Source organism: Glycine soja, chromosome 14 (assembly GCF_004193775.1).
Source record: "Glycine soja cultivar W05 chromosome 14, ASM419377v2, whole genome shotgun sequence".
Lineage (NCBI taxonomy): Eukaryota > Viridiplantae > Streptophyta > Magnoliopsida > Fabales > Fabaceae > Glycine > Glycine soja.
The window spans coordinates 27,298,099-27,313,758 of NC_041015.1; the positions used below are offsets into that span (position 1 = coordinate 27,298,099).

Here is a 15,660-nt window from a genome sequence, read left to right on the forward strand (position 1 = left end):
TGACAAGAGAAGAGATCAAGAAAAACGAAGAAAAAATGGTGGAGAACTTAATAACATGGTGTTTTTTCGCTCTACACCAAGCCCTAGCTCGATCTCTTTATGATCCCAAGAGAGTGTCCTTTAATATTGGGTCCACGACCCTTGTCTTGTCACTTCACTAGACACACTTCTTGTTGAGCGAGCACAACTTGTTGGGCAAGTTCTTTGCAAAATCCAAAAGGCACTTTACAACTGGCTTTGCTCGCTGGTGGAACCGAACTTGTTGGGCAAGTTAAGATATTGACAAAGGACTTCTTCTTTCACTCCTGAGCTACCACGTGGCCTGCTGTACACAAGCTTCCTTGTTGAGGGAGCATTCCTTCCTGTGACAACTTTCCTTTCCTTTCTGTCTTGGTGTTCTAAAACTCTGTTCAAAACAAAATAAAAACTAATAAAGGTGTAAGATTTTATTTACAAGACTATAGCTCTATGAAAGCATTAAATTTTAACTATTTGGGACAAAATTAAGCAAAAAATTAAGGAAAATATATATAATTATTGTATGTAATGAATGTCAAAAGTAATAATGCACAACAATTATCACTAAAATGACTTGTTGAATTAGTAGTCCCTTATCAAGAATAATCTCCTCCATTAAAGGAGTTTAACTCACTTGATTGAATAAGATACATGAGATGTTATAAATCTTTCGATATATATCTTTGATTCTTACAGATAAAAAAAATATACCCTTCCTTACAAGATAGACATTTACCTTTAACATTCCACAAGGACCATGATAAAATTAATGACATGAGGCGTCAGGTTATGTTTAGACACAGTGATAATTTCCGGTCGAAATCTTAATTATTGATTCTTAAAAATATTTATTCAATCCGTACAAAAAATATTTATTCAAAACATTCATCAAAATCTTGTATACAATTAAGTATGAAACATAATCCTGCAATCTGGTCTAACTATGAAATATTTATTCAAAACATTCATCAAAATCTTGTATACAATTAAGTATGAAACATAATCCTGCAATCTGGTCTAACTATGTGTATATATCATTACATTTACATAGATGGGAATTTTGTGATTATTTCTATTTAGAGTGCATTTTGTTAAATTGACAAAATGAAAATCTTAAATGTATGATTTAAAATAAATGACGAGAAGTATCGTAATAAAACGTGGTAGACAACCTCTTTAATTTTTTTCTCTCAAGTCCACTACCTCCTATATTCAAGTCTCTTGCATATCCAAACACGTCAAAAACATAAGATTTTTATTAAAACATAAAATTTGACTCTGTCTCATGTGATGTACATGATGCATCTAAAATATTTGGAGAGTTTGATGCTTGATGGAGCGAATGCCTCCAAATTCGTACATACTCTCTCCCAGCATCTTCTTATCTCAAAAGAAAAGTTTCATTAAAAATCAAGTCCGTAGAGCCAGTGTTAATAATTGGATTGTACCCCAGGACAGGGACATTGCAATTAAGAAAATTAAAAGCAGAGTACCTGCATGCAGATCCATATGATATCCGCGTAGGTTATTTCAGCACAAATTATACATGCTTATATATACTCGTATACAATTTGGTTGTTCACTGTACTTCAATACAAGTACTAATAAACTAGAAATGGTGATCAATTGGGCAAATAATTGACGGTCTACAATTTCTGCTAATATTAATATGCCCTACCACTGTACCACATGACTCTTGTTTAATTAAGTCTTTATAGCATGCCAGTATATTCACTTCACTATATTTTGATTTTAGTTTTTTAAAGTATTTTTTATATTGGTTTTAATTGGAGTTTATGTTTTATATCAACAATCAGCGTAATTCTTCAAAAAAAAAAGAAAAAAAAACAATCAACATATAAAAGCTTAGGGCCTATTTATTTCTGTTGTCACTTTTAATAATTTATAAAAACTGAAACTTTATTTTTAACTTATTTTTTATTTTCAAACATTTGCAAAGAAAATTTAGAAAAACAGTGAGAACAACCTTTTTATTTTCTTTGTGCATATAAATCTTTGAAAATTGGAAATAAATTTAAAAAAATATGCTAATTTTGTAAATTAAAAAAACAGTAAATAAAATAAAATAAAAAAAGAACTCATGACAAAGGTAAATGCAACTTTTCCTAAATTTTACCTCTGCTTATTGACGCTATTTGGTAGAGAAAAAATTGAAATGAGTAGAGAAAAAATTGAAATGAGATCGAGAGAGATGGAAATTATTTGATTTATTTGGTAGTAAATAATAGAGTGGAAATAATTTTGAAATTTGTTTTCTAGAATGTTCTTACTCATTTTTCAATCCCTCTTCTCTCTTATTTCTACTTTATGTTTCACCTATTTTTATTCATTTATTTTATTTTAATTCTTTTATTTCTATCAAACAGAACTATAAAGCAAAATTTAGAAAGCAAGAATATACGTTAAGTGTGCATTGTGTTATCTGAAATCTGAGTCTATTTTAATCAGGCCGTCTATAGATATTTTAATGTCTAAGACGAAAATGTTAAAAGAGTCTTTTTTTTACAAGAATTTTAAAGAGACTTAGTATATTATATAAAATATCAATTTTTATATTAATCTTCTAATTTTTTTAACTGTAAAATCTGCATATTGTGATATTGGTTAAATAAGACACCTTAGGGGCCCTAAAAAATCATTATTTTTAAGAAATAAAAATATAATTAATTTTTTTATTTTCTTAAGAAAATATATATGATTATCCAACTCAGAAAATATATATATATATATATATATATATATATATATATATATATATATATATATATATATATATTGCCAAATTCTAACTCAATTCTCCCTCTCGAAAAGAATATAGACCAAATAATATAGTATAAACAGCCCAAAAAGTTTCTTATATGTCCTTAAGTTTGAATAATTATCTAATCATATAGCTATCAATATTTGTTCCTATTAAATCCTCAGTGAGACAATATGATGTGGGCATGATTCATTTATCTTGTTAATTAATATGAGAAGCACTTGAATGAACGAAAAAGATATTTGTTATCTATATAGGCATGATAGAGAAATTCTTATCAACTAGATGACTACATGTGTAATTTTTATGTATTTAAACAAGAATTTTCATGCAAGGTTAGAATCGTACGTCAATCGACATTTTTTTTATCAATCAGAAAATAAAATAACGTAATAGAACGAACTAAGAGCGCAAACGCAAAGTGCCTCTAGCACATGACATTGTCAGATTTTGCTTTTTTGGGATAATATAAAAAGGGGTCTTATAAATAAAATAGGGATTTACTTTTTTGGAATAAATAAAATACTTTAAATGACATTAATTATGATATTGGTTAATTTTTAAAAAGATGATATTGATTGACTAATTTTTATGGAAGAGAAAGATTCTAAATTATTTTATTCTGATCAGTTGTGATATTAAAGGAAAGTATAAGGGATTTACTTTTTTGGGATAAATAAAGTACACATTAATTGTGATGTTGGTTAATTTTTAAAAAGATGATATTGATTGACTAATTTTTAGGGAAGAGAGAGATTCTAAATTATTTTATTTTGATCAATTAAAATTTGTTAATAGTTAGTAATAAAAAAAATTTAGGGACCTAAAAAAAATTATTTTTTTTGGGCCTTAGGCTGATGCCTAATTTGCCTTGCATCTTGCACGGCCCTGAGACTAATCACTGTGAATGCGTGTAAAGGAAAATAGGGTAAGGGTTGAAATTGAACGGTTGTTTTCTGTTAATTGTTAGTGTGCACATAGCAGTTGGTTCGGTGAGCCACCCAAGAGCAATTATTTGCAATTACCACCTTGTGAAAAACATTTTGTAAATATATGTATAGATATTAAACTCTCAAAATACCTTGTAAATCTTGAGAGAAAAGACTAAAGTGTAGTGATATATTTATATGTAAGACGATCACGTATTAGTCATAGTACAAACTTCCAATGAATCTTATTAATTTGTTTAGAGCCAACAATGACTTGGTAGGATAAAGAATATTAGGTTAAAGTCAAGCTTGGGGTAGAGCTTGTCTTTGTAAGAGGTAGAAATGATAGTGAAGAATATTTGTAACTTTTGATAAGTTAGTGGAAACTTTGTGGGTTATCAAGAACGGGAGGTAGTCTCGATGTAGAGTATAACTTCCTGTGTGTTATTCTTTACTACTTTTCTTTGTGTTGACTGACAAAGGATTTGAATTTGTTTTTAGATCTTATATCTGTTTTTAATCTGTTAAGAAAATTGTTTTCTCATCGTCTGGTAAAGTCTTTCTTAAATATCACTTATCTTTTTTTTAGTTAAATCTACATAAGACAATAAACATGTTTTTAGTCTAAGAAAAAGTTTAAAATTTTCTAAAATTACAATTTAATCCCCCTTGTTGTGTTATTTGCTTCTACAACTATTAATCTAATTGATTCATATTTTCAAAAATTATAACAATTAGATCTATAATATGCATTATGTGTGTGTGTGTGTGTGAGTGACAAAAAAAATGTAATGGTGATGGGTATGTGTATGGTGGAGTTAGCCTTAATAGTCAATCCTCTTTCCCTTTGTGTTTGTGTGTGTGTGTGTGTGCGTGTGTGTGCGTGCATGTGTGTTTTTATATATACATGATGTATGTCAATTATTATGATATTAATTGTATAGCGTAATAATGTCCTTAGAATAAGTGATTTGTTCATTGGCAGATCAAGTCGAACTTCATTGTGACTTTCATTAAATATTGAAACGTTGTTCTAAAATTATCTGTAGTCAACCATTATTGTTGACTAAGATGAAAACAATGCATTGAGGTTGAGGCTATTGTGTGAATAACCTGATGACCACGTCTCACAAGTCAGTGTTTCACATTTAGCAATGCATCGCTACCACCCATCCCATGAGAAAAAGTGATGATTCGATTTCAACCTTACTGGTAGGGGTGGGAATAGGCTAGGCCGGCCTACAGGGGCCTACGACCTGGCTTACATAAAGTCTGGCCTGACCTGGCCTATTTAATTAAAAGGCTAGGTTCAGGCTTTTTTAAAAGCCTATTAAATTAAATAGATCAGGTTTAGGCTTATTAAAAAGCCTTATAAGCCTGATAGGCCGACCTATATATATATATATATATATTTTAAAAAACTAGCAGATTCCATTCCTATAATTAAGTAAAATTTTAATTACAAGGTGTGAGTCAGGTGTTTCTTTCTATTTCTCATTATTTTTATTAGTTTTCCTATTTCTATTAACAGTTCCTTTTTCTATTCCTATTAGGTTTCTTTTTTCTTTTATTACGTTCCTATATTCTAGAGCAAATAAAATTCATATCCTATTACATTCCTATACAAAAATCATATCCTATCATATCCTATTACGTTCCTATACAAAAATTATATCCTATTAAGTTCCTATGCAAAAATCATATATTTTTTCTATCAGGTTTCTTTTTTTTTTTTTTTTTACAAAAATCATATCCTTTTCACTTCAAGCTTTTTGATAGAGGTAATTAACATTTTGTATTTAGTCTATTATAGAAGGTGTGTTATTTATTTATTTATTGGCAAAAACAACTAGGAATATTAAAGATTTAATGTGAAAAAGACTTTTAAATAGGCTTTTAAATAGGCTACCAGGCCAGGCTAAGCTTTTAAAAAGGTCAGGCCGAGCCAAAATGAAAGCCTTTGATAGGCTATAGGCCAGGCTCAGGCCTCAAAAATTAATCGTAGGCTAGGCTCAGGCCTTTTAAAGCCTGGCCTGGCCTGGCCTATTCCCACCCCGACTTACTGGTTACAGGAACAATTTCCATCATGTAGCATATTTTCATTCGTCCAAATGTCTTGATCAAACACGAGGCATAAGAGTGTCATCCTCGTTAAGCCATATCATCGATACTCGAGTGAACACGTAAATACAAATTATTCCAATATCTCATATGGACCCATTTTCGTGTGACCACACATATAGTGCATCACACTCTATCTAGAGGCCCATAATGAATTTATCCAATATAAAAGTTACTCCTAATATTTATACATGTGTTCCAATTTTATATCTCATATCCATGACCTATGAGACATAGTCATCAGTCTATTCACACAATAGTCTAAATGCATTGTTGTCGTCCTAGTCAACAATAATACTTGAAGACGGATACTTTTAGAACAATATTTTATTATTTGATGAAAGTCACAATAAGTCCTACTTGATTTATCATTAAACGAATAGCTTATTCTAAGAACCGTATTATGTTATACAATTAATAACATAATAATTGGCATGCCTCATGAATATATAAAACATATAAATGAAAGTCGAGATACAAATATAGCCTAAAATAGGTTGATCACTTGGGCTAAATCCAACATACTCATACCCACCACCATTACATTTTTTTATAATTCTTTTGTCACAACATATATATACATAATAAATATTAAAGATTTAATTGTTATAATTTTTAAAAATATAAATCAATTAACTTAATAGTTAAATAATTAAATAACAAACTTTAAGATTTTGCAATTTATATATAATTTAATGAATTTATAAAATATGAATTCATATAATTTGAAAGGACTTTATGTATTTATATGATTTTAAAAGACTATGAATTTTTAGAAAACATTTAAAATTATTAGATTCAATGAAAAAGATAACAAATAAATGATAAAGAGTCTTTTTTTTAAGTTGAAAAAAAGCTTCATTAATTAACACAAGATTTTTTTCAAATAATTTTTTTTTTAAAATCTTTTAAAATCATAATTAAATACATCTCTTCTTAATCTTTATTTTTGTTTGATTTTTATATATGATAACATGACATTTTGTTAGTCAAATCATCTATTAATGACTAGGGGTGTTCGTGGTGGTGCAGTTTGGGCAATTTTTTTTCTCAAAATTACATCCAAACCAAACAATAAATTAACATGTGGTTTGATTCGGTTTGGATTTTTTATAAAATAAAATTCAAACCAAACCAAACCAATCTATGCAGTGCGGTTTAGGCGGTTTTTTCATTTTTTTTAATTATAAAATATTGTTTATAATCATAATAAAAATTAACATGTTGTAGATCTAAATATTTCTTAAGAAAATAAAGTATAAAAACATAAAACAGTTAAATAATTCAAGTAATTCATAAAAATCTGTTACAACAATAATTCATAGAAAACAATCAAAGAATTAATATTTCTTTTAATACTCAATCAGTATTTAGTATTATTATCTTCGAATAAATGTAAAGGAGATGTGTCATCCAAATCCAAATCCAAATCTATTCATGCTTCCTAGAATAACTCTGACTAGAACAATAAATCATGTCATACAAATACCTTCACATACTAATCAAACATAAATTTTTACAAATCTCCCCTACAATAATTTTTTTCCTGAAAATCTCCCCTAACCAGCAACATATATATAGTTATATACTACATGACACAATCAATCCTTAGTAAGTTGATTAGTAATCTTATTATCAAGATCAAATGCAACAACCCAGTTATCCAAATCCAATTATACTACATGACACAATCAATCCTTAATGGGTGTGTGTTCCAATCTTCCATTCTATTTTTCAAGTAAGATATTGCAACATCATTTGAGCTAGCATTATCAATTGTAATAGTGAAAACTCTACCTATTATTCAACTCTCCAAACATTTCTCAATTTTTCTACCAATTGTTTCTCCCTTGTGATTCTTAACTTGAAAAAAAATTAAGAATTCTTTTATGCAACATCCAATTTTCATCAATGAAGTGCGCAGTAAGACAAAGATAACTCATATTTTGCACAGAAGAAGAATATTAGGGTTTAGGGTAATGGTAAGTGAAACGTGAATTGTGTAGTCAGTAGTGTGTAAGTGAAACGCAAACGCAATCCGCACCTAATGGGCAATGTCACACGTACTAAACTAAAAATTAAAAAAATATATAATATGTAAATATGGGGTTTGGTTTGGTTTGGTTTGGATTTTCAGCTAGAAACTGAAACTGAACCAAATCGCTTGGTTTCTATATATATATAAAAAACCAAACTAATCCGAAAACTCATGGTTTGGTTTGGATTTCATTTTCTTTTGTGCGGTCTGCGGTTTTCCGTTTAGGTTGGTTCGATTTTGAACACCCCTATTAATGACAGATAATAAAAAAAAATGAGATACTAAAATTGAAAGTTTGGATACCAAAATCAAAACGACCTATTTTACCGGTATTAAAAAAATTGTAAGATTAACTTTAAATGTATGTAACTTAATATTTCATGCTCAAATAAATATTAAACATATAGGTTTTTTTTTCAAACTACATCTTCTCTCTCTTATATTTTTTCAAATTATACTTGTTTTTGGAAAATTTCTCAATATACACCATTTTCATGCTGCATTGGGAATCTCGACTTCGTATCGGTCTTTTTTTAAAATTAATTTGTATGTTTAAATTTTTATTTTAATTTAAATTATTAAAATAATACAAATATTATATTATATAAATATATTTTTAATTGATTTTAAAAATACTTTTTTTATTAAAATAATTTTTTAATAAGAAAATAATATTATTTCGTATCGGTCTTTATATTATTTTAATAATTTAAATAAAAATAAAAATTTAAACACAAATTAATTTAAAAAAATAAAAAATATTGTGCGGAACCTTACTTCCCAATGCAGCACCAAAGTGGTGTATATCGAAAATTTTTCCAAAAATATGTGTAATTTAAAAAAAGATAAGAGAGAAAAGGTGTAGTTTGAAAAATAAAACCAAACATATAATTTAACGTAATCTATAGGTAATTAAAACTCATCTAATCATTTATAATTATTTTTAAGTGCAATTTAATATTAGATAACGTTTAAAATTTATAGTTGTTTACTTGGTTATTGAAGGGTAGTAATTTAATGTTAATGGGCCACGAGCATTAGTGTACTGTGAGTTCGATCCCAAATAAGAAGCATTTTGCATGCCGAACCAATTGAACATTTTCACTAACCTTATTTTTTACAATTACCCACCAAACAGGTAGACATCAACAAATCTCATCCATTCCTTTTTTATTATTAAATCTAATGGCACACATCATTCTCGTCCCATTTGCGCAAGCTTTCGCACGGTACGATAGTTCTTAGACTCCGTCACAAGGGCCCCAATTTTGATTTTTGACACCTCCCCATGATTTCCATTCGTAACATCCAAATAAATAAAGAATACTATTTTTCATTGTTTTTAATCAAACTATTACCATGGATATATTATATGTAAGGTATTTTACCAATAATAATTGTTACAAGTAATAATAATTTATTAATTTAAAATTTAAATTTTAATTAATTCTTATATATGAAATAGATCATATTAAAAAAAATATTCACATAATATATATTTATAGTTTCCAATAAAATTTAATCACTCTTCTAACTAGACAACTTTATACTAATATCATAATAATCCTATAATTGTCTAGAATTCTTAGATGAGATTATCTGACCATTGAGAACTAACTAAAGAATTGATAAAGAAGTGATCAAATTATTTATATACTCATTTGTAAGGTGAAAGTATCCTTTTATTTATATAGCATAAAGTTTATATGATTGAAGATCTACTATTAATCTAATAATAATCATAAAATCAATAACAATAGCTAAAATAAGTTTTAATATTTTTTATAATTTAAATTTATCTTATAAAATTCACTATGAAAATGGTCTCCATCTTATATATTTTAGTTTTTTTATGCTCTAGATACTTTAATTTACCATATTATTAATCGTTACAAGATCTCGGATATGTATTTTAATATATATTTTAATGTTACTTGATTGTATTTTATCCTCCAATTTTTCCAACTATCGGCTCCATGGATAATAAGTGACAGTGAGAGCACTATCTACAATGGGTCTGGGGTCATGTCATGGTTAAGTTAATACCTTTACTGGATGAGTGGTAATTGTATATATGTTTATTGTATTTTCTACGTGCTAAACTTGAAATCCTTTCATTAATGGCCCCATATGCCTGTTAGCTCGGATTTCTAAAGCAATCAATAATGTTTTGTCTGGAGATGAGGGTGCCTCCCTGAAGCTTCCTGCTAAATAAAACATACTATATTATTCATCTTCGTACAAAAGCTAACAATAGAGCTAGTGTCGGTTTGGATAATAAGTGGAATCCATTTTTAATACCGTAACCAAATTTCCAATTAAAAAAACCATAGTTATGATTTTCTTACAGAAAAACTATAGTTGTGATTAATTAGATTTAGACATTTATTTTAATTAAATTTAATAGTTCAAAATTGATTTTACTCGACTGTAAGACAAATAGGCACTTAATCCCTCCAAGGCTCCACCCAGATCTTGTTTTTTACAATGTTTTGGTATAGTTGCCCTAGATAATAGACGGGAATTGTGGGTGATTAAATTTAAATCGATTCAAAATAATAATAAAAATTGCTAAAAAAATAAAAAAGTATATTAAATCAATTTTTTTTATGACTTTGTGCTGAAATCTATCGGTTTAGTTCGTTTGTTATTGTTTGTAACTTTGAAACTCATTCAAAACAAACCAAATGGAAATACTTATATTGTTTTAATGTGTTTTATACCGTGTATATTACTTGCAATTTATAATATTTTACAACATTTTATAGTATTATGTATATGATTTAAATAAGAGATATATATAAGATTAGTTAGGTGATTAAGAAAGAAAGATAGGAGAAAAAGATGGTGTGTTCAATTTTTTCTACTTACAAAAATTAACAATTAACATTTTTTGATAAAAAAATATATATGACTTTTATTACATAATATTTAACATATTAACTTGTTTTTGTAGATTGTTATTAATATTTTTTTAATACAATTCAATATAAAAGATGAAAAGAAAGTAAAAAGCATTAATGGAATAAATATTTTAGTAAAACTGCAAGAACTAAATCATATCTAACCAGAAAAGATTGATTTGGTTTAATTTGATTTAAAATAAAATTATGACTCAACTTATTTTTAAAAAAATTATATTTTTTATCATCATAATTATTGCAATATTACTAAGAAGTGATAGTGATAAAAGTAATAATGATAAAGATAATGACAATAAAAGTTGTCAATCAGACAAAAAGGACCAACAATAATAATGATAATTATAATAGATATAATTATGTCATGGAGGAGTGATACTAAAGGTGATAAAGTTAGTGTTTTTGAATTAAATACATCAAATTAAGAAAAAAATAATAAAAATCGTATACTAACTAGTGTAATAAAACTCCTAACACGTACATCTAAACTTAACATGGAAGAATTCTTTTGGAAAGATAAAAACAAACAGAAAAAGGACTAATTCTTACATACGCAATGCCTACCGCATTAGCAAGGCAAGTATAAATTTCCCAACTTATGTATTGAATTCCAGAAATTAATAATGGAAGGCGAAGGGGTAAACTATTTAATACTGCAAATAAATACCAATATTAGTATCAAACTTATATACGTACAAGTATAAATAAAAAGATAAGAAGGGGTATAAATTTCCCAACCTTTATCTTCAATTCTAGACATTAATAATGGAAGGCAAAATAGTAAACTATTTAATACTATCAGTAAATACCAATTACAAATGTTGAGAACCGAATCTAACCGAGTGTAAAATTAAAAACCACGGAAAAATCGATGACCATTGATTTGATTTTTTTTCTTTACAAATGTGCACTTCGGTTCAATTTACGGTTGATTTGACATACAGAAACTAAATTAAACCCATCCCGATAAGTTAAATTATTATTATTTAAGTTGAATTGTTACTTCCTAGTTGAATAGTTATTATTCAAGTATTATTAAACTTAAAAATAATTAGTATTTTAAGTTTAACTGTTAAAATTTTTGTTGTTCATTTATATTATTAATTGTTAAATTAGTTATTATTTAAGTTTTATTTAATTAATAAAAAAATTAATATTTACTAGTAGAATTTTAAAATTGAAAAAACGAAATCAAACCAAATGGCAAAATTTAAATCGGACCAAACCAAGAAAGATTAGTTAAAATTAAATTTCATAAATAATTTAAATCAAGTCAAGGGAAACTGTATTATATTTAATTTTCTTGCTTGATTCAAATTAATTTTAAGTAAAAATCCCAGAAAAACCTATGCATCAAACTTCATACATTGATGTATGTGACAATGTAAGATGGGTAGTCATGCAAAAGTTGTTCTTAGACCCTAATTTCTCGCAACCATATTCTTCTCTAGGAATCCCCCAATTTACAGATCTATCTAATGGCATTTAGCGCTGTCTCTAAAGATGGACCACTATACATCATGTGCCTCATGTGGCATGAGGCAACCCAGGGTTTGAGGGTAATTAGTTTTATATATTATCATCATGTAAAAGAAATGCTTATGAGTGATCAGTTTATTATGACACAAGATGTTAAACTAATGTTACTAAAGTACGAAAGAATCTGAATCAGAATAGGCCGAGAAATTATGGTTCAGAAATCCTATCTTTCATCATCAATGAGACTACAACATCATGGGTAGAGTAAAACCACAACTAGCCAGTGATTCCCGTGACACTTCTTCACTCTGCACAAAAGTTAACAACCCCAAAACCAACCCCTTTTTATGTATGTGTCTTCTACAATAACAATAACCTCTGCTACACTCTATCACCCTACACTCCCTCTCTTGTTCCATCACTTCTCCGAGAGAGTAAAACAGTTAACTTTATAGTTTTTGGATATATCAGCCAAAAGGGGTGTGAAAGAACACAATGCAACAAAGTTCAGCTTCAGGGTCATTGATGAAGCAACTGAGTGTGAAGGAGGCTTGGAAATCAACATCAAGTAGGTGGAGTGGGAAGGACAAGTATAGCAGTGTTGGGGGAGGGAGCATTGAGGGGTGTGAGGCAAGTTTGAGCCAAATGGAAGGTTTTTCTATGTATGGGAATGAGGACAATAATGGGGTGGTGATGGGGAAGAAGAGAGTGATGGTGGTGGTGGATCACACTTCTCATTCCAAGCATGCAATGATGTGGGCACTCACTCATGTAGCTAATAAGGGTGATTTGCTCACTTTGCTTCATGTTGTACCTACTCATAGGGGTTCTGAATCTTCTTGCTCTACCTATCTTGTCAATCATCTTGGTTCACTTTGCAAAGATTGCAAGCCAGAGGTAAAATCCTGAATCATAGTCATAATACTAATTAGTAACATGTTACTCGAGTCTTGAATTTCATTTCTTAAGGTTAAGGATGGAGAACTTATTAGGCTATGTCCTTTCTCTCCATTTTCCTTTCCTTGGATTAATTGATGTGAGGGGTGGACATTGACACATTGTGTTTGGTAGATCTTGAATTCTTTATTGAAGTTGTGGGAGCTAAGAAGTTCCTTACTTTTTTTCTCTTTTACATTATTTAAAAAATTTAAGTATATTTCTTTTGCCCATAATGTTTGTTCAAACTTTTTTCTCTTCTTTAGAGGCCAAAAGGGTCTGAGATTCTTGTATTATTCCAATCTTTAATTTTCACTTTCCAAAAAGAAATTATGAGGATGCTCTGATGCTTCTTCAGCTTTTCATTGCACTTTCCCCATTTGAAAAATAAAAGTTAAATTTACTGACTCCATCTTGGTGTAACATAGGTGGAAGTGGAAGCACTTGTTATCCAAGGACCAAAACTGGCCACAGTGATGAGCCAAGTGAAGAAGCTGGAGGTTTCTCTCTTGGTATTGGGCCAAAAGAAGCCCTCTCCTCTACTTAGCTGGTAGGATTTTCATCATCCATCCTTCAATGCAATTTTCCAAACCTTCAATCTCAATTCACAAACCTTGAAACTCCTTTTTCTTTTCCTAATTTGGCTCTTTGCACTTTATGCAGAGTGATAACAGATAATTTAGAAATCAATACTTTAAGATTCTGATTAAGCCCTTGAGGATTGGTCTTATAACTAGTAAAAAATGAAGTTTGTCAGAATAAATTGAGAGCTACACCAGGAGCCAAAGTCTTATGATGATTAAAAAAATAATTAAGATTTTGATAACTTTATGATCTACTTTATTATATATTTACATCTACTTCATCACAATTTTAATTGCTGTTTCTCAGTTAACCATTATTCTATACTCTACCTTCTAAAATGCATCGCTTTTTTTTATAATGCACCGACTAATCTAGAGCAGCCAATATAGTTTAATTTTCATATATTATTGTCCTAAAAATCTTTTACATTATCAATCTATTAGAATCTAATAGAAATTACTTTAACATAATTTTTAGGATAATTATTATCAAAATTGACAATTTTACTATACAAATTTAATTATTTTACATCTAATTAAATTATTGATTTATATACTGTATTATTAACATGATGTTAAACAGTACTACATGATAATGTAACAAAAAAAAAAACAGGATATGATAAAATAATCAAATGTTATTGGAGCATATACAAACAATTTTTAAAAAATTTACTTAACGTTTGCTTTAAAACGAGTTCACTATTTGAAGTTCAATTCATTAATTTCTGCAGCCTGTGTGGAAGCAACAGTATCAGCAGCTCAGAGGAGTTTGCTGAGCACTGCATCAACAATGCAGAATGCTTGACAGTAGGAGTAAGGAAGAGAAGCCAAGGTAACAATGGCTACCTCATCAGCACAAGGTGGCAGAAGAACTTCTGGCTACTGGCTTAAAAATTTCGAGTTCTTAACTTTAGTTACCAGCTATAGTTAGGATCTCACAAACAAAAAAAGGGGTCAAATGGGAAAATTAACACAATAATAATAATATGTACCTCCTGTTCTAGTTCTAACTACATTGTCATTGTACTCATGATGTGACTCGGTGGCATCAATTTAGTTCTATACTATGATTAATGAAACATGATTGTGACCAATAACTTCTTTCAGCGTTTTTTAGAGTTTATGATTCTTCTACTTCACCGTTTGAAATTTAAGTGTACGGTATAGAGAATGGTTGAAAAAAATAACATTTTGGTGAAATCATATCTAGCACGGACCACCACCAACTATAGAGGAAGGACCACAATGCAGGAGGTAGAAGAAATCATTTACATAAAGCATTAAATTCCACCACTTCTTTTTTATTTTGGTAAGTGTAACACAACACGTATAGAAATAGTGGTAGTAAGTAGTAACCTATCTGTAACAGCTTTTTCTTTATGCAAACGAAGGAAAGCTCAAGGCATCACATCAGGGGAAACCTATTAGTAACAACTTGGCAACAAATAAAATCGAGTAAAATATGATTTTTTTTCTTTCAATATCTTTTTTTAGTCCTCATTGATTGGTTTTAGTCCTTAAACTATTTTTCCATTTAATTTTTAGTTTCTGCCATCAAGTTCTCCCTTTAAAATGATGACCTGATGATTGATTTGTGATGTTTAACTTTTCGATAGTTAAAAATTATCATAAAATTGAGACAATAGATCCACAGCTAAACAAACGTACAAATGTACAATTGCAATAGTTTCTAGTACCTTTAATCACAAATGCAATTTTTTTAACACAAACCCATAATAGAACACGTTTAGTTAAAATGGTTGTGACACACGTTTCAATGCAATTCAATTGATAAAAGTAAAATGAAAGTAAAACGAAAAAACAAAATCTTGATCCTTTAGTAAAAATA

General features: G+C 28.7%; 1 protein-coding gene across 1 annotated transcript; it reads left to right on the plus strand.

The window, feature by feature from the left end:
* The first annotated feature begins 12,405 nt into the window (after positions 1 to 12,405).
* LOC114383762 lies at positions 12,406 to 14,912 on the plus strand. Its single transcript, XM_028343491.1, has 3 exons — positions 12,406 to 13,185; positions 13,653 to 13,774; positions 14,543 to 14,912. Exons 1-3 carry the CDS (start codon positions 12,784 to 12,786, stop codon positions 14,700 to 14,702), a joined length of 684 nt encoding a protein of 227 aa, XP_028199292.1. The 5' UTR covers positions 12,406 to 12,783; the 3' UTR covers positions 14,703 to 14,912.
* The last annotated feature ends 748 nt before the right edge of the window (positions 14,913 to 15,660 follow it).

Coding starts and splice junctions, on each gene's coding strand:
- LOC114383762 (XM_028343491.1), top strand. CDS start 12,784: ATGCAACAAAGTTCAGCTTCAGGGTCATTGATGAAGCAACTGAGTGTG. Junction 13,186..13,652: donor GCAAAGATTGCAAGCCAGAG/GTAAAATCCTGA, acceptor GGTGTAACATAG/GTGGAAGTGGAAGCACTTGT. Junction 13,775..14,542: donor CCCTCTCCTCTACTTAGCTG/GTAGGATTTTCA, acceptor TAATTTCTGCAG/CCTGTGTGGAAGCAACAGTA.